Source organism: Narcine bancroftii, chromosome 13, assembly GCF_036971445.1.
Source record: "Narcine bancroftii isolate sNarBan1 chromosome 13, sNarBan1.hap1, whole genome shotgun sequence".
NCBI classification, from domain to species: Eukaryota; Metazoa; Chordata; class Chondrichthyes; order Torpediniformes; family Narcinidae; genus Narcine; species Narcine bancroftii.
The window spans coordinates 68774764-68792733 of NC_091481.1; the positions used below are offsets into that span (position 1 = coordinate 68774764).

General features: G+C 58.5%; 1 protein-coding gene across 8 annotated transcripts in view; it reads right to left on the reverse strand.

The window, feature by feature from the left end:
* Positions 1-17600, reverse strand: part of LOC138748152 (beta-1,4-mannosyl-glycoprotein 4-beta-N-acetylglucosaminyltransferase-like) — a 69427-nt gene extending 51827 nt beyond the window's left edge. For 2 of the 8 annotated variants that reach the window (XM_069907902.1, XM_069907898.1), the window contains exon 1: positions 17111-17600. Coding sequence is in view for 1 of the 8 variants with exons in the window: in XM_069907897.1 (XP_069763998.1) it covers positions 4976-5043 (68 nt within the window). In the remaining 7 variants the exon portion in view is untranslated. Of the gene's footprint in view, positions 1-1511; positions 4027-4719; positions 4926-4975; positions 5603-17110 lie in introns of those variants that run through there. The other 6 variants (XM_069907904.1, XM_069907901.1, XM_069907897.1 and 3 more) reach the window with 6 other exon arrangements.
* Between the last annotated feature and the right edge of the window lie 370 nt (positions 17601-17970).

Here is a 17970-nt window from a genome sequence, read left to right on the forward strand (position 1 = left end):
TTGAATAAGGCTGTATGTCTTTTTTATGGAAGGTAAATTATCAAGATGCAAAAATTGACATGGTCATATGACTTGGGAAGTTTTCAATTACTGCATTTTCAAAATTATTATCAGGCAGCACAATTGAATTTTATTAGCAGATTGTTTGATATTGACCAACCACCAATGTGGGCATATGTGGAGATGGATCAGATATATATAAAATTATGTAATGAATTTTCATGCAAGTGGAATTTATCGCTTTTTCAAAAATATAAAGTACCAGTTTTAATTCATTTATTTAAAATATGGAACAAGTGGAATAAGTCTATAGGTTTGAAAGAAACATGTTCAATTAAAATTCCATTATATCAAAATCAATTGATTTCTTTTTCAATGCATAATCCTTATTTGAAGGAGTGGGATTTAAAAGATTTGGTATTAATTGAAGATTGTTTTGAGGCAGGTTTATTTCTTTCATTTGATAGACTTAGGGAGAAGCTTGGAATATCATGAAATATGTTACTTGATTATAAAATACGGGATTTTTAAATTAATAAGTTTGGTCGAGTCTTGATATTACCAAGGCTGCTTTTGGATAAGGGAAAGAAAGGGTTTGTTTCAGAGATGTATTTGTTATTACAATCAAAAATTAATAAGTCTGGAGTGTTGAGAATAAGAGATAAATGGGAACAGGAGTTAGCTATGGTTATTCCTGATGAAGTATGGTCTGATTTATATCTACATAGTGTTACAAAATTAGTTAACGTACGTTATAATTTAGTTAATTATAATTTTTTACATCAGTTATATTTAACTCCGGAAAAGTTAAAGAGGTATGGTTTTAGGGATTCTGATTCGTGTTTTAGATGTGGAGATTATGCTCTGTGGGAATGCTCAAAAGTTAAACCTTTTTGGGAAAAGGTTATTAAATTTTTGCGAGATTTATTTCAAGTAGATTTGCTTATGGATCCATGGCTATGCTTATTATGATATATGAATCCATTAACAAATTTGGATAAATTTATTCGTTTAAGTTTGGCAGTAGCTAGGAAATGTATAGCAGTAAATTGGAAAAATGATGTAGACCTAAGTATACAGAGGTGGCATAATGAAATTCAATCATGTTTGTATTTAGAGAAAATTACATACAAGTTGAGGAATAATTATTCTTTTTTTGAAAATATGTGGACTTCATATTTGAAAGGTATGAAGCTAAATGTTAAGTAATTATTATTTTTATTTACATTGTAATTCAACCCACGCTACATATTCGTATTTTATAATAACCTGCTTTCTGTATGTTAAGCTCTGGGGGAGGGAGGGATAGTAAGGGGCAAGGGGAATAAGGGTTTTTTAAAAAAACATGTATGTTTTGTTATATTATATTTCTTTTCTATCCCTTGTAAAATTTAAAATAAATTTTTCAAAAAAAAAACAAGATGACTTGCAGGCAATAAAAAGACTTTTCACTGTATTTCAGTACACGACAATAAACAATTCAAGTTCAGTTTATAGTCACCGATACTCACTTCCTCGTAGCCAAATTCCATTCCCCTCTGGATTCACTGGACTGAACTGGCCCAGTGTCCTTCTCTCCAACTCTCGACTTCTTTATTCCTCCAACTCCCATTGCTCCAGTCAGATTTCCACTGTCCCACATTTGACAGCCGTTTTTGTCTTTACATGCCTCAAACTTGGAAATCCCTCTATACACCTCTCTACCTCATTCAAATTTTCTCTTTATAATTTGCCTTAATTCCTACCTCTGAGTCGGGAGTCATCAGACCTACATTCTGTATCAAAACTTGTGAATGAATCACGCATACAATGAAGTAATAATTTTGGAAGTTGACATTAAATAATCTCTTTAGCTTCTCCATTTGGTTACACATTAGTTTGTCTTTTGCCTGGTTTTGTATTTTAATATACCAGACAGCTTCTAATCAACTTCAAGTCCTCTCATTATTTCTTCATCATCCCTCCTGCTGCTGTATCATCCATCAAACTAATATTTTGTCATCAAGTTGTAAATTTAATGTTTTGCAAACTGGATTATTCTGCTGAACTTTCATTGCTTTTCATAAACAAGAATATATCTTATTTGTTGACTGAATTCCAGCTACAACTTTCTTTTTTCATTCCACCATCTTATCATGTTTTCTTACACTTTCCTCTGGTCCTCATCATTGGGCACACCAAGGCAGAGAAAAATAGATTTTTAAAAATATATTAGAGGAATCAATATTAAAGGATTAGTGCAGGAAAGTGGTGCTTAGGTAATAGATCAACCATTTATCCTTCTGAACGGTAGAGCAGAATGAAGAGCTGAAGACCTACAACAACTTCAGGTTTTTGTGTTCTTGTGTTACATTCCTCTACTGTCCAACGGATCAAACTCTGGGATCATGAGGGGAATAGATTGAGTGATTTACCTATACCAGGGGAAATTGAGAACTAGAGGACATTGTTCGTGAAGCGGTGGGGGGGGGGGGGGTGGGGGGCAGGAAGTGAAACTCTGTTTTACACAGAGTTGGTGGATGTGCAGAACAAGCTGGAGGTAATTGAGCCAGGTATTATTGCAACATTTAAGGTACATTTGGAGGAATACATGGACAGAATGGGTTGAAAGGGATATGAGACAAAAATAGGGAGGTTGAACTAGCATAGATAGGTTGGGCAGCCTGTGTCTGTGCTTCATGACATTCAGTTGCAGTGCCACACCCTTTCTTCACATTGATTCTTTGCAAAAGTCCCGATTCATAATTTGTAATCCATGAAAAACACTCGAGTAAAGGATTGTACCCAAATCATTTGTCATTTCAGAAACCTCTTTGCATGTTTTGTGGACCCAGCCATCCATGATTTGCAAATGCTTTGAAGATTTTTTGCTTAGCAGAAGGTGAAATGGAGATGCTGAGAACTTACTGATGTGCGAAGGTGGTAAATAAGGTGTAGCCACTTGCATCTTGAGACTTTTACAACTCCTCCTCAGCTCTCTTTTTTAGCCAGATTTGTAAATTTTCTAATGGACAATTCCATCACCATCAATCTCACAAGTGGTCCCTTGTCAAAGACTGAAAATCCCTTCACAATTCATCTCCATCATATTTACCATCTCTTCAAATAACCTTTCTTGGTGACTGTCTTCCATTTTCAAACCTACTTCAGCGACTTCCAACTGCCTTGCCTTGAGCCAATCAGTTGTTTAAAGGAACCCAAACATTCACTCAGATGGATGTTAAGCAGAGTGAGTTTATCTATGTGACATACAGCATGGTAACAGGTCCTTCTAGCCCACATGGCCGTGCTACTCAAATAACCCAGTTAACCTACAACCTCAAGTTTAGAATAAATGGGCACTATTTCATGGTTATCCTTTGTGCAATGGTCAAGTCAGTCTCTGAAGGAATCATTGTTCTGCACAGGAAAGCTGATGCTCCTTATATGTTAATATCAAATTGATCTGAGCCAGTGTTCTAACTCCTCCATTCCAAGTGGAGGTTACAGACAGTTTTACACAAGCTTGAAAAGTGAAAGCAATTCCACTTGACATTTCACTATTTTCCATTGGAGGCAGGACATCAATGCACAGCAGATAACTGCTCCAGATGGACTCTGACTGCAGTTATAGGATCACAGTTACCAAAGTGGAAATCTCCTCACTGACAGATCAACAATGTGGAGGGAATGAAGCCCTCTGCTACTAATACATTTCAAAACGACCCCAGGTTGTTCAATGAAGAATTATAACTTCCCTTCTCACTTAACCTTAGCTGACCAATGACTGGCTCAGAGACAGTGTTAGGCCAAGTCCAATTAATGTGAATGTGTTCCCACTCAACCTTCCAGCAGAACAAGAGAAATGGAAGAAACACAAAAGGTGGGTGATGAGAAAACTGATGTCTTCCAAAAAACCAAACAACTAATCACCCCCAAAGGTTCTCACTGATCGACTCCAGTACTATTTCTACAGAGTTAAACAAGAAAATCTGCAAATGCTAGGGTCCAGTGCAATACATAAATTTGTTGGGTGAAACTCAGGTCACTCCGTATCCATATGAAGTGATGGGTAACTGACAGCTCATGCCTGAGGCCTTAGTCATAGCCATTTCTCCAGCTCATTTATCTATTGGACCATTTTCATTTCAAATTTCATTTGCAAATTTATCACCCCCACCTCTCCTCTCCAAGTACTTAAATATGCATATTGCTAAATTTAATCCCATTTTTACATATCAAGATCTTTGCAACTTGCTCTATTTTTTTTTTAAATCTTCAACCTTTTTGCCCTATTGTCATGCATCTTAAATCTCTGGACATGAATCCTGCCACCATTTAGCCCTTTGAAAGACTCCAGCATTTTGAACACATACATTAAATTCCATCTCCACTCTGAAGAGGAATAACTCCAGCCCACCTCTGCTACTGGTCCTTAGATTTAAATTTAAAGTTTCCAATAACTCTGAGAACCTCGGGTGCTTGGAGCAGGACCGCGTCCCAGTATTTCTCCCATGCCAGAGTCCAGTAGCAGGGCTACTCCCCAACTGTCTGCATCCTGCCATTACCACCACCACCTGGGTACTCACGCCAAGGTCTTGGCAACCTTCCTGACGTATCTGTAGCTCAATAGGCTGCCCTTGCTTCAACTCATTCTTCCAACATGCACCATTTCATTCTTCATCCTGTATTAAGTTTCACCCATGAAGCCTTGCCTTTCCAAAATCAGTTGGCACTCACCTTTCGGCATACTTTAAGAATCAACCCTTAACCAAGTTCAACTTTAGTTTCCATTCAGTTGGGAAATTATTGACAAGGGTTGGCTTTAGATGGAGAGAACACCTTATGTACTGCTGGCAGGAGGCAGTCCCTAGAACATCACAGTCTCTAGAATATCAGTCTCAGCCTAAACTCTGGGAAACAACCAGATTTAAGAACAGGAGCACAGGCCCCAGGAGACACACAGGCACATAGCCTAACAGCAGGCATAGCTTACATGGCAGTCCAAGGGCATTCATAGTAAGAACAAGGGTTACCCACTAAGTGAGTGGAGCCAGCATTCATGGGAACATCAAGATGTGGTCAAGCTCAGGGATATTGGTGCCAGAGGACGATCAGGTCCTTCAAGGTAGGCAAGCTGTGACTGAGTCTCCAGAGATGGCATGGGGGAAAGTGGGGTTGGAGGAGGTTGGGGAGGGCAGAGTGAAAATAAATGCAGCAAATGAGAGGCAAGTAAGAGACAAATGAGCACTGCGAAGGGGATGGGACGTAGAGGTGAGGAGGGTGGAGAAGGGGGAAAAACCGGGAGAGGTTGAAGTGCTGGACAAGGGGTAGGAGAGGTGACAACTTTTAAAGAGGTGATGCTGCATTGGGGATGAAGAAAAGTGGTGAAAATGGAGATGAGAAAGTTATCTACGCAGGGATAAGCATGGGGCAGCTAACGTTCATGGAAGAAATTACATCAGAGCAGTTGGTGGGGATAGGGAATGCAGGTCAGGCTGAGGATCAGGCAATTAGAGACGAGATCAATTACTAAGTATGGGGCAAGATTGTGGAGGGGAGGGGAGAGAGACTGAGGGAGCCTTGAGGACATTGAGGGGGAGAGGGACTGAGGGAGCCAGGAGGGAAAGAGGGACAGGGAGACCACGGAGGGGGGGGGGGAAAGAGGGACTGGAAGGGGACCGGGGTGGGGGGGAGGAAGAGGGACTGGAGGGGGACCAGGACAGAGATGGGGGGAGGAAGAGGGGCTGGAAGGGGACCGGGGTGGGGGGGGAGGAAGAAGGACTGGAGGAGGAACGGGGTGGGGGGAGGAAGAAGGACTGGAGGGGGACCAGGACGGAGATTGGGGGAGAAGGAAGAGGGACTGGAGGGGGACCGGGGTGAGGGGAGGGAAGGACTGGAGGGGGACCGAGGTGGGGGAAGGAAGAGGGACTGGAGGTGGACCGGGGGAGGTGGGAGGAAGAGGGACTGGAGGTGGACCGGGGTGGGGGGAGGGAAGGACTGGAGGGGAACCAGGATGGAGATTGGGGGGGGGGGGGAGGAAGAGGGACTGGAGGGGGACCGAGGGGGGGAAGAAAGAGGGACTGGAGGGGGGGAAGAAAGAGGGACTGGAGGGGGGGAAGAAAGAGGGACTGGAGGGGGGGGAGAAAGAGGGACTGGAGGGGGGGGAGAAAGAGGGACTGGAGGGGGGGGAGAAAGAGGGACTGGAGGGGGGGGAGAAAGAGGGACTGGAGGGGGGGGAGAAAGAGGGACTGGAGGGGGGGGGGAGAAAGAGGGACTGGAGGGGGGGGAGAAAGAGGGACTGGAGGGGGGGGAGAAAGAGGGACTGGAGGGGGGGGAGAAAGAGGGACTGGAGGGGGGGGAGAAAGAGGGACTGGAGGGGGGGAGAAAGAGGGACTGGAGGGGGGGAGAAAGAGGGACTGGAGGGGGGGAGAAAGAGGGACTGGAGGGGGGGGAGAAAGAGGGACTGGAGGGGGGGAGAAAGAGGGACTGGAGGGGGGGGAGAAAGAGGGACTGGAGGGGGGGGAGAAAGAGGGACTGGAGGGGGGGGAGAAAGAGGGACTGGAGGGGGGGGAGAAAGAGGGACTGGAGGGGGGGGAGAAAGAGGGACTGGAGGGGGGGGAGAAAGAGGGACTGGAGGGGGGGGAGAAAGAGGGACTGGAGGGGGGGGAGAAAGAGGGACTGGAGGGGGGGGAGAAAGAGGGACTGGAGGGGGGGGAGAAAGAGGGACTGGAGGGGGGGGAGAAAGAGGGACTGGAGGGGGGGGAGAAAGAGGGACTGGAGGGGGGGGAGAAAGAGGGACTGGAGGGGGGGGAGAAAGAGGGACTGGAGGGGGGGAGAAAGAGGGACTGGAGGGGGGGGAGAAAGAGGGACTGGAGGGGGGGGAGAAAGAGGGACTGGAGGGGGGGGAGAAAGAGGGACTGGAGGGGGGGGAGAAAGAGGGACTGGAGGGGGGGGAGAAAGAGGGACTGGAGGGGGGGGAGAAAGAGGGACTGGAGGGGGGGGAGAAAGAGGGACTGGAGGGGGGGGAGAAAGAGGGACTGGAGGGGGGGGAGAAAGAGGGACTGGAGGGGGGGGAGAAAGAGGGACTGGAGGGGGGGGAGAAAGAGGGACTGGAGGGGGGGGAGAAAGAGGGACTGGAGGGGGGGGAGAAAGAGGGACTGGAGGGGGGGGAGAAAGAGGGACTGGAGGGGGGGGAGAAAGAGGGACTGGAGGGGGGGGAGAAAGAGGGACTGGAGGGGGGGGAGAAAGAGGGACTGGAGGGGGGGGAGAAAGAGGGACTGGAGGGGGGGGAGAAAGAGGGACTGGAGGGGGGGGAGAAAGAGGGACTGGAGGGGGGGGAGAAAGAGGGACTGGAGGGGGGGGAGAAAGAGGGACTGGAGGGGGGGGAGAAAGAGGGACTGGAGGGGGGGGGAGAAAGAGGGACTGGAGGGGGGGGAGAAAGAGGGACTGGAGGGGGGGGAGAAAGAGGGACTGGAGGGGGGGGAGAAAGAGGGACTGGAGGGGGGGGAGAAAGAGGGACTGGAGGGGGGGGAGAAAGAGGGACTGGAGGGGGGGGAGAAAGAGGGACTGGAGGGGGGGAGAAAGAGGGACTGGAGGGGGGGGAGAAAGAGGGACTGGAGGGGGGGGAGAAAGAGGGACTGGAGGGGGGGGAGAAAGAGGGACTGGAGGGGGGGGAGAAAGAGGGACTGGAGGGGGGGGAGAAAGAGGGACTGGAGGGGGGGGAGAAAGAGGGACTGGAGGGGGGGGAGAAAGAGGGACTGGAGGGGGGGGAGAAAGAGGGACTGGAGGGGGGGGAGAAAGAGGGACTGGAGGGGGGGGAGAAAGAGGGACTGGAGGGGGGGGAGAAAGAGGGACTGGAGGGGGGGGAGAAAGAGGGACTGGAGGGGGGGGAGAAAGAGGGACTGGAGGGGGGGGAGAAAGAGGGACTGGAGGGGGGGGAGAAAGAGGGACTGGAGGGGGGGGAGAAAGAGGGACTGGAGGGGGGGGAGAAAGAGGGACTGGAGGGGGGGGAGAAAGAGGGACTGGAGGGGGGGGAGAAAGAGGGACTGGAGGGGGGGAGAAAGAGGGACTGGAGGGGGGGGAGAAAGAGGGACTGGAGGGGGGGGAGAAAGAGGGACTGGAGGGGGGGGAGAAAGAGGGACTGGAGGGGGGGGAGAAAGAGGGACTGGAGGGGGGGGAGAAAGAGGGACTGGAGGGGGGGGAGAAAGAGGGACTGGAGGGGGGGGAGAAAGAGGGACTGGAGGGGGGGGAGAAAGAGGGACTGGAGGGGGGGGAGAAAGAGGGACTGGAGGGGGGGGAGAAAGAGGGACTGGAGGGGGGGGAGAAAGAGGGACTGGAGGGGGGGGAGAAAGAGGGACTGGAGGGGGGGGAGAAAGAGGGACTGGAGGGGGGGGAGAAAGAGGGACTGGAGGGGGGGGAGAAAGAGGGACTGGAGGGGGGGGAGAAAGAGGGACTGGAGGGGGGGGAGAAAGAGGGACTGGAGGGGGGGGAGAAAGAGGGACTGGAGGGGGGGGAGAAAGAGGGACTGGAGGGGGGGGAGAAAGAGGGACTGGAGGGGGGGGAGAAAGAGGGACTGGAGGGGGGGGAGAAAGAGGGACTGGAGGGGGGGGAGAAAGAGGGACTGGAGGGGGGGGAGAAAGAGGGACTGGAGGGGGGGGAGAAAGAGGGACTGGAGGGGGGGGAGAAAGAGGGACTGGAGGGGGGGGGAGAAAGAGGGACTGGAGGGGGGGGAGAAAGAGGGACTGGAGGGGGGGAGAAAGAGGGACTGGAGGGGGGGGAGAAAGAGGGACTGGAGGGGGGGGAGAAAGAGGGACTGGAGGGGGGGGAGAAAGAGGGACTGGAGGGGGGGGGAGAAAGAGGGACTGGAGGGGGGGGAGAAAGAGGGACTGGAGGGGGGGGAGAAAGAGGGACTGGAGGGGGGGGAGAAAGAGGGACTGGAGGGGGGGAGAAAGAGGGACTGGAGGGGGGGAGAAAGAGGGACTGGAGGGGGGGAGAAAGAGGGACTGGAGGGGGGGGAGAAAGAGGGACTGGAGGGGGGGGAGAAAGAGGGACTGGAGGGGGGGGAGAAAGAGGGACTGGAGGGGGGGGGAGAAAGAGGGACTGGAGGGGGGGGAGAAAGAGGGACTGGAGGGGGGGGAGAAAGAGGGACTGGAGGGGGGGGAGAAAGAGGGACTGGAGGGGGGGGAGAAAGAGGGACTGGAGGGGGGGGAGAAAGAGGGACTGGAGGGGGGGGAGAAAGAGGGACTGGAGGGGGGGGAGAAAGAGGGACTGGAGGGGGGGGAGAAAGAGGGACTGGAGGGGGGGGAGAAAGAGGGACTGGAGGGGGGGGGAGAAAGAGGGACTGGAGGGGGGGGAGAAAGAGGGACTGGAGGGGGGGGAGAAAGAGGGACTGGAGGGGGGGGAGAAAGAGGGACTGGAGGGGGGGGAGAAAGAGGGACTGGAGGGGGGGGAGAAAGAGGGACTGGAGGGGGGGAGAAAGAGGGACTGGAGGGGGGGGAGAAAGAGGGACTGGAGGGGGGGGAGAAAGAGGGACTGGAGGGGGGGGAGAAAGAGGGACTGGAGGGGGGGAGAAAGAGGGACTGGAGGGGGGGGAGAAAGAGGGACTGGAGGGGGGGGAGAAAGAGGGACTGGAGGGGGGGGAGAAAGAGGGACTGGAGGGGGGGGAGAAAGAGGGACTGGAGGGGGGGGAGAAAGAGGGACTGGAGGGGGGGGAGAAAGAGGGACTGGAGGGGGGGGAGAAAGAGGGACTGGAGGGGGGGGGAGAAAGAGGGACTGGAGGGGGGGGAGAAAGAGGGACTGGAGGGGGGGGAGAAAGAGGGACTGGAGGGGGGGGAGAAAGAGGGACTGGAGGGGGGGGAGAAAGAGGGACTGGAGGGGGGGGAGAAAGAGGGACTGGAGGGGGGGGAGAAAGAGGGACTGGAGGGGGGGGAGAAAGAGGGACTGGAGGGGGGGAGAAAGAGGGACTGGAGGGGGGGGAGAAAGAGGGACTGGAGGGGGGGGAGAAAGAGGGACTGGAGGGGGGGGAGAAAGAGGGACTGGAGGGGGGGGAGAAAGAGGGACTGGAGGGGGGGAGAAAGAGGGACTGGAGGGGGGGGAGAAAGAGGGACTGGAGGGGGGGGAGAAAGAGGGACTGGAGGGGGGGGAGAAAGAGGGACTGGAGGGGGGGGAGAAAGAGGGACTGGAGGGGGGGGAGAAAGAGGGACTGGAGGGGGGGGAGAAAGAGGGACTGGAGGGGGGGGAGAAAGAGGGACTGGAGGGGGGGGAGAAAGAGGGACTGGAGGGGGGGGAGAAAGAGGGACTGGAGGGGGGGGAGAAAGAGGGACTGGAGGGGGGGGAGAAAGAGGGACTGGAGGGGGGGGGAGAAAGAGGGACTGGAGGGGGGGGAGAAAGAGGGACTGGAGGGGGGGAGAAAGAGGGACTGGAGGGGGGGGAGAAAGAGGGACTGGAGGGGGGGGAGAAAGAGGGACTGGAGGGGGGGGAGAAAGAGGGACTGGAGGGGGGGGAGAAAGAGGGACTGGAGGGGGGGGAGAAAGAGGGACTGGAGGGGGGGGAGAAAGAGGGACTGGAGGGGGGGGAGAAAGAGGGACTGGAGGGGGGGGAGAAAGAGGGACTGGAGGGGGGGGAGAAAGAGGGACTGGAGGGGGGGGGAGAAAGAGGGACTGGAGGGGGGGGAGAAAGAGGGACTGGAGGGGGGGGAGAAAGAGGGACTGGAGGGGGGGGAGAAAGAGGGACTGGAGGGGGGGGAGAAAGAGGGACTGGAGGGGGGGGAGAAAGAGGGACTGGAGGGGGGGGAGAAAGAGGGACTGGAGGGGGGGGAGAAAGAGGGACTGGAGGGGGGGGAGAAAGAGGGACTGGAGGGGGGGGAGAAAGAGGGACTGGAGGGGGGGGAGAAAGAGGGACTGGAGGGGGGGGGAGAAAGAGGGACTGGAGGGGGGGGAGAAAGAGGGACTGGAGGGGGGGGAGAAAGAGGGACTGGAGGGGGGGAGAAAGAGGGACTGGAGGGGGGGGGAGAAAGAGGGACTGGAGGGGGGGGAGAAAGAGGGACTGGAGGGGGGGGAGAAAGAGGGACTGGAGGGGGGGGAGAAAGAGGGACTGGAGGGGGGGGGAGAAAGAGGGACTGGAGGGGGGGGAGAAAGAGGGACTGGAGGGGGGGGAGAAAGAGGGACTGGAGGGGGGGGAGAAAGAGGGACTGGAGGGGGGGGAGAAAGAGGGACTGGAGGGGGGGGAGAAAGAGGGACTGGAGGGGGGGGAGAAAGAGGGACTGGAGGGGGGGGAGAAAGAGGGACTGGAGGGGGGGGAGAAAGAGGGACTGGAGGGGGGGGAGAAAGAGGGACTGGAGGGGGGGGAGAAAGAGGGACTGGAGGGGGGGGAGAAAGAGGGACTGGAGGGGGGGGAGAAAGAGGGACTGGAGGGGGGGGAGAAAGAGGGACTGGAGGGGGGGGAGAAAGAGGGACTGGAGGGGGGGGAGAAAGAGGGACTGGAGGGGGGGGAGAAAGAGGGACTGGAGGGGGGGGAGAAAGAGGGACTGGAGGGGGGGGAGAAAGAGGGACTGGAGGGGGGGGAGAAAGAGGGACTGGAGGGGGGGGGAGAAAGAGGGACTGGAGGGGGGGGAGAAAGAGGGACTGGAGGGGGGGGAGAAAGAGGGACTGGAGGGGGGGGAGAAAGAGGGGACTGGAGGGGGGGGAGAAAGAGGGACTGGAGGGGGGGGAGAAAGAGGGACTGGAGGGGGGGGAGAAAGAGGGACTGGAGGGGGGGGGAGAAAGAGGGACTGGAGGGGGGGGAGAAAGAGGGACTGGAGGGGGGGGAGAAAGAGGGACTGGAGGGGGGGGAGAAAGAGGGACTGGAGGGGGGGGAGAAAGAGGGACTGGAGGGGGGGGAGAAAGAGGGACTGGAGGGGGGGGAGAAAGAGGGACTGGAGGGGGGGGAGAAAGAGGGACTGGAGGGGGGGGAGAAAGAGGGACTGGAGGGGGGGGAGAAAGAGGGACTGGAGGGGGGGGAGAAAGAGGGACTGGAGGGGGGGGAGAAAGAGGGACTGGAGGGGGGGGAGAAAGAGGGACTGGAGGGGGGGGAGAAAGAGGGACTGGAGGGGGGGGAGAAAGAGGGACTGGAGGGGGGGGAGAAAGAGGGACTGGAGGGGGGGGAGAAAGAGGGACTGGAGGGGGGGGAGAAAGAGGGACTGGAGGGGGGGGAGAAAGAGGGACTGGAGGGGGGGGAGAAAGAGGGACTGGAGGGGGGGAGAAAGAGGGACTGGAGGGGGGGAGAAAGAGGGACTGGAGGGGGGGGAGAAAGAGGGACTGGAGGGGGGGGAGAAAGAGGGACTGGAGGGGGGGGAGAAAGAGGGACTGGAGGGGGGGGAGAAAGAGGGACTGGAGGGGGGGAGAAAGAGGGACTGGAGGGGGGGGAGAAAGAGGGACTGGAGGGGGGGGAGAAAGAGGGACTGGAGGGGGGGGAGAAAGAGGGACTGGAGGGGGGGGAGAAAGAGGGACTGGAGGGGGGGGAGAAAGAGGGACTGGAGGGGGGGGAGAAAGAGGGACTGGAGGGGGGGGAGAAAGAGGGACTGGAGGGGGGGGAGAAAGAGGGACTGGAGGGGGGGGAGAAAGAGGGACTGGAGGGGGGGGAGAAAGAGGGACTGGAGGGGGGGGAGAAAGAGGGACTGGAGGGGGGGGAGAAAGAGGGACTGGAGGGGGGGGAGAAAGAGGGACTGGAGGGGGGGGAGAAAGAGGGACTGGAGGGGGGGGAGAAAGAGGGACTGGAGGGGGGGGAGAAAGAGGGACTGGAGGGGGGGGAGAAAGAGGGACTGGAGGGGGGGGAGAAAGAGGGACTGGAGGGGGGGGAGAAAGAGGGACTGGAGGGGGGGGAGAAAGAGGGACTGGAGGGGGGGGAGAAAGAGGGACTGGAGGGGGGGGAGAAAGAGGGACTGGAGGGGGGGGAGAAAGAGGGACTGGAGGGGGGGGAGAAAGAGGGACTGGAGGGGGGGGAGAAAGAGGGACTGGAGGGGGGGGAGAAAGAGGGACTGGAGGGGGGGGAGAAAGAGGGACTGGAGGGGGGGGAGAAAGAGGGACTGGAGGGGGGGGAGAAAGAGGGACTGGAGGGGGGGGAGAAAGAGGGACTGGAGGGGGGGGAGAAAGAGGGACTGGAGGGGGGGGAGAAAGAGGGACTGGAGGGGGGGGAGAAAGAGGGACTGGAGGGGGGGGAGAAAGAGGGACTGGAGGGGGGGGAGAAAGAGGGACTGGAGGGGGGGGAGAAAGAGGGACTGGAGGGGGGGGAGAAAGAGGGACTGGAGGGGGGGGAGAAAGAGGGACTGGAGGGGGGGGAGAAAGAGGGACTGGAGGGGGGGGAGAAAGAGGGACTGGAGGGGGGGGAGAAAGAGGGACTGGAGGGGGGGGAGAAAGAGGGACTGGAGGGGGGGGAGAAAGAGGGACTGGAGGGGGGGGAGAAAGAGGGACTGGAGGGGGGGGAGAAAGAGGGACTGGAGGGGGGGGAGAAAGAGGGACTGGAGGGGGGGGAGAAAGAGGGACTGGAGGGGGGGGAGAAAGAGGGACTGGAGGGGGGGGAGAAAGAGGGACTGGAGGGGGGGGAGAAAGAGGGACTGGAGGGGGGGGAGAAAGAGGGACTGGAGGGGGGGAGAAAGAGGGACTGGAGGGGGGGGAGAAAGAGGGACTGGAGGGGGGGGAGAAAGAGGGACTGGAGGGGGGGGAGAAAGAGGGACTGGAGGGGGGGGAGAAAGAGGGACTGGAGGGGGGGGAGAAAGAGGGACTGGAGGGGGGGGAGAAAGAGGGACTGGAGGGGGGGGAGAAAGAGGGACTGGAGGGGGGGGAGAAAGAGGGACTGGAGGGGGGGGAGAAAGAGGGACTGGAGGGGGGGGAGAAAGAGGGACTGGAGGGGGGGGAGAAAGAGGGACTGGAGGGGGGGGAGAAAGAGGGACTGGAGGGGGGGGAGAAAGAGGGACTGGAGGGGGGGGAGAAAGAGGGACTGGAGGGGGGGGAGAAAGAGGGACTGGAGGGGGGGGAGAAAGAGGGACTGGAGGGGGGGGAGAAAGAGGGACTGGAGGGGGGGGAGAAAGAGGGACTGGAGGGGGGGGAGAAAGAGGGACTGGAGGGGGGGGAGAAAGAGGGACTGGAGGGGGGGGAGAAAGAGGGACTGGAGGGGGGGGGAGAAAGAGGGACTGGAGGGGGGGGAGAAAGAGGGACTGGAGGGGGGGGAGAAAGAGGGACTGGAGGGGGGGGAGAAAGAGGGACTGGAGGGGGGGGAGAAAGAGGGACTGGAGGGGGGGGAGAAAGAGGGACTGGAGGGGGGGGAGAAAGAGGGACTGGAGGGGGGGGAGAAAGAGGGACTGGAGGGGGGGGAGAAAGAGGGACTGGAGGGGGGGGAGAAAGAGGGACTGGAGGGGGGGGAGAAAGAGGGACTGGAGGGGGGGGAGAAAGAGGGACTGGAGGGGGGGGAGAAAGAGGGACTGGAGGGGGGGGAGAAAGAGGGACTGGAGGGGGGGGAGAAAGAGGGACTGGAGGGGGGGGAGAAAGAGGGACTGGAGGGGGGGGAGAAAGAGGGACTGGAGGGGGGGGAGAAAGAGGGACTGGAGGGGGGGGAGAAAGAGGGACTGGAGGGGGGGGGAGAAAGAGGGACTGGAGGGGGGGGAGAAAGAGGGACTGGAGGGGGGGGAGAAAGAGGGACTGGAGGGGGGGGAGAAAGAGGGACTGGAGGGGGGGGAGAAAGAGGGACTGGAGGGGGGGGAGAAAGAGGGACTGGAGGGGGGGGAGAAAGAGGGACTGGAGGGGGGGGAGAAAGAGGGACTGGAGGGGGGGGAGAAAGAGGGACTGGAGGGGGGGGAGAAAGAGGGACTGGAGGGGGGGGAGAAAGAGGGACTGGAGGGGGGGGAGAAAGAGGGACTGGAGGGGGGGGAGAAAGAGGGACTGGAGGGGGGGGAGAAAGAGGGACTGGAGGGGGGGGAGAAAGAGGGACTGGAGGGGGGGGAGAAAGAGGGACTGGAGGGGGGGGAGAAAGAGGGACTGGAGGGGGGGAGAAAGAGGGACTGGAGGGGGGGGAGAAAGAGGGACTGGAGGGGGGGGAGAAAGAGGGACTGGAGGGGGGGGAGAAAGAGGGACTGGAGGGGGGGGAGAAAGAGGGACTGGAGGGGGGGGAGAAAGAGGGACTGGAGGGGGGGGAGAAAGAGGGACTGGAGGGGGGGGAGAAAGAGGGACTGGAGGGGGGGGAGAAAGAGGGACTGGAGGGGGGGGAGAAAGAGGGACTGGAGGGGGGGGAGAAAGAGGGACTGGAGGGGGGGGAGAAAGAGGGACTGGAGGGGGGGGAGAAAGAGGGACTGGAGGGGGGGGAGAAAGAGGGACTGGAGGGGGGGGAGAAAGAGGGACTGGAGGGGGGGGAGAAAGAGGGACTGGAGGGGGGGGAGAAAGAGGGACTGGAGGGGGGGGAGAAAGAGGGACTGGAGGGGGGGAGAAAGAGGGACTGGAGGGGGGGGAGAAAGAGGGACTGGAGGGGGGGGAGAAAGAGGGACTGGAGGGGGGGGAGAAAGAGGGACTGGAGGGGGGGGAGAAAGAGGGACTGGAGGGGGGGGAGAAAGAGGGACTGGAGGGGGGGGAGAAAGAGGGACTGGAGGGGGGGGAGAAAGAGGGACTGGAGGGGGGGGAGAAAGAGGGACTGGAGGGGGGGGAGAAAGAGGGACTGGAGGGGGGGGAGAAAGAGGGACTGGAGGGGGGGGAGAAAGAGGGACTGGAGGGGGGGGAGAAAGAGGGACTGGAGGGGGGGGAGAAAGAGGGACTGGAGGGGGGGGAGAAAGAGGGACTGGAGGGGGGGGAGAAAGAGGGACTGGAGGGGGGGGAGAAAGAGGGACTGGAGGGGGGGGAGAAAGAGGGACTGGAGGGGGGGGAGAAAGAGGGACTGGAGGGGGGGGAGAAAGAGGGACTGGAGGGGGGGGAGAAAGAGGGACTGGAGGGGGGGGAGAAAGAGGGACTGGAGGGGGGGGAGAAAGAGGGACTGGAGGGGGGGGAGAAAGAGGGACTGGAGGGGGGGGAGAAAGAGGGACTGGAGGGGGGGGAGAAAGAGGGACTGGAGGGGGGGGAGAAAGAGGGACTGGAGGGGGGGGAGAAAGAGGGACTGGAGGGGGGGGAGAAAGAGGGACTGGAGGGGGGGGAGAAAGAGGGACTGGAGGGGGGGGAGAAAGAGGGACTGGAGGGGGGGGAGAAAGAGGGACTGGAGGGGGGGGAGAAAGAGGGACTGGAGGGGGGGGAGAAAGAGGGACTGGAGGGTGGGGAGGAAAGAGGGACTGGAGGTGGACCGGGGAGGTGGGAGGAAGAGGGACTGGAGGTGGACCGGGGTGGGGGGAGGGAAGGACTGGAGGGGGGGGAGGAAGAGGGACTGGAGGGGGGGGAGGAAGAGGGACTGGAGGGGGGGGAGGAAGAGGGACTGGAGGGGGGGGAGGAAGAGGGACTGGAGGGGGGGGAGGAAGAGGGACTGGAGGGGGGGGAGGAAGAGGGACTGGAGGGGGGGGAGGAAGAGGGACTGGAGGGGGGGGAGGAAGAGGGACTGGAGGGGGGGGAGGAAGAGGGACTGGAGGGGGGGAGGAAGAGGGACTGGAGGGGGGGGAGGAAGAGGGACTGGAGGGGGGGGAGGAAGAGGGACTGGAGGGGGGGGAGGAAGAGGGACTGGAGGGGGGGGAGGAAGAGGGACTGGAGGGGGGGGAGGAAGAGGGACTGGAGGGGGGGGAGGAAGAGGGACTGGAGGGGGGGGAGGAAGAGGGACTGGAGGGGGGGGAGGAAGAGGGACTGGAGGGGGGGGAGGAAGAGGGACTGGAGGGGGGGGAGGAAGAGGGACTGGAGGGGGGGGAGGAAGAGGGACTGGAGGGGGGGGAGGAAGAGGGACTGGAGGGGGGGGAGGAAGAGGGACTGGAGGGGGGGGAGGAAGAGGGACTGGGGGGGGGAGGAAGAGGGACGGGGGGGGGGGGAGGAAGTGGGACTGGAGGGGGGGAGGATGAGGGACTGGAGAGGGACCAGGACGGAGACGGGGGCTGAGGTAACGGTTCCCGGGCAGTGAGGTGAGCGACCGTTGCTAGGCCCGAGGACCACCGACGCCGGCCAGGACAGGGCTCATCATCCCGCCCGCCCGCTCACTCACTCACCCATCGCCCGCGAGCCTCGGCCGCAGCCGCCTCGCGCCGCAGATCCCCGCCCCACCGCCGCCGAGCTGCGGACACACGGCACGAGGCCCTCCTCCCGCGCCCGCCTCTTAAAGGAGCCGCGTCCCTTCGTCTCTCTCTCTCTCTTTCTTTCCTTTCCCCCCGCCCCGGCACCTCAGACAGCGCTCCGCCAGGCGTCCGGCCCGGTGGAGACTACCGTGAAAGCCCGGGGGGGGGGGTCCTGCAGGAGGAGGGTCGTCCCTGAGGGGGGTTTTTACCCAGTCTCCAGCAAAAAGGACGTCGTCGGTCCTTCATCCAGACGCGGGGAAAATGCCGAACCAGCGCCGTGGGGTCGCAGCCTTGGTCCAGGTGACGGGTGGGTGAAGCCCCCTCCGGGCGAACGATGCCGCGAAATTCATGGCTTCGGCGGCCGCATCGCAGCTGACAAAATGAACCCAGAGAAGGTCAACGACAGGAAGCCCTCAGCTGGAGCAAAGATAGGGAGCCAGCGAAATGGGGGGAGGGGGGTATCTACTCACAACCCTCCGGTGGAACAGGACATGGGGGTTGAAGTCTGGGATGTCCTGTGTGGGGCAAGCAATGCAATGCAATAAAAGAAAGGGGGCTGGGGGACGGGGAGGGGGGACGGGGAGGGGGGACGGGGAGGGGGAGAGGGGGGGCTGGGGGGCTGGGGGGGAGAGGGGGGGCTGGGGGGCTGGGGGGGAGAGGGGGGGCTGGGGGGCTGGGGGGGGCTGGGGGGCTGGGGGGGGCGGGGGGCTGGGGGGGGCGGGGGGCTGGGGGGGAGAGGGGGGGGCGCGGGGGGGGGGCGGGGGGCGGGGGCGGGGGGGGCGGGGGGGGGCGGG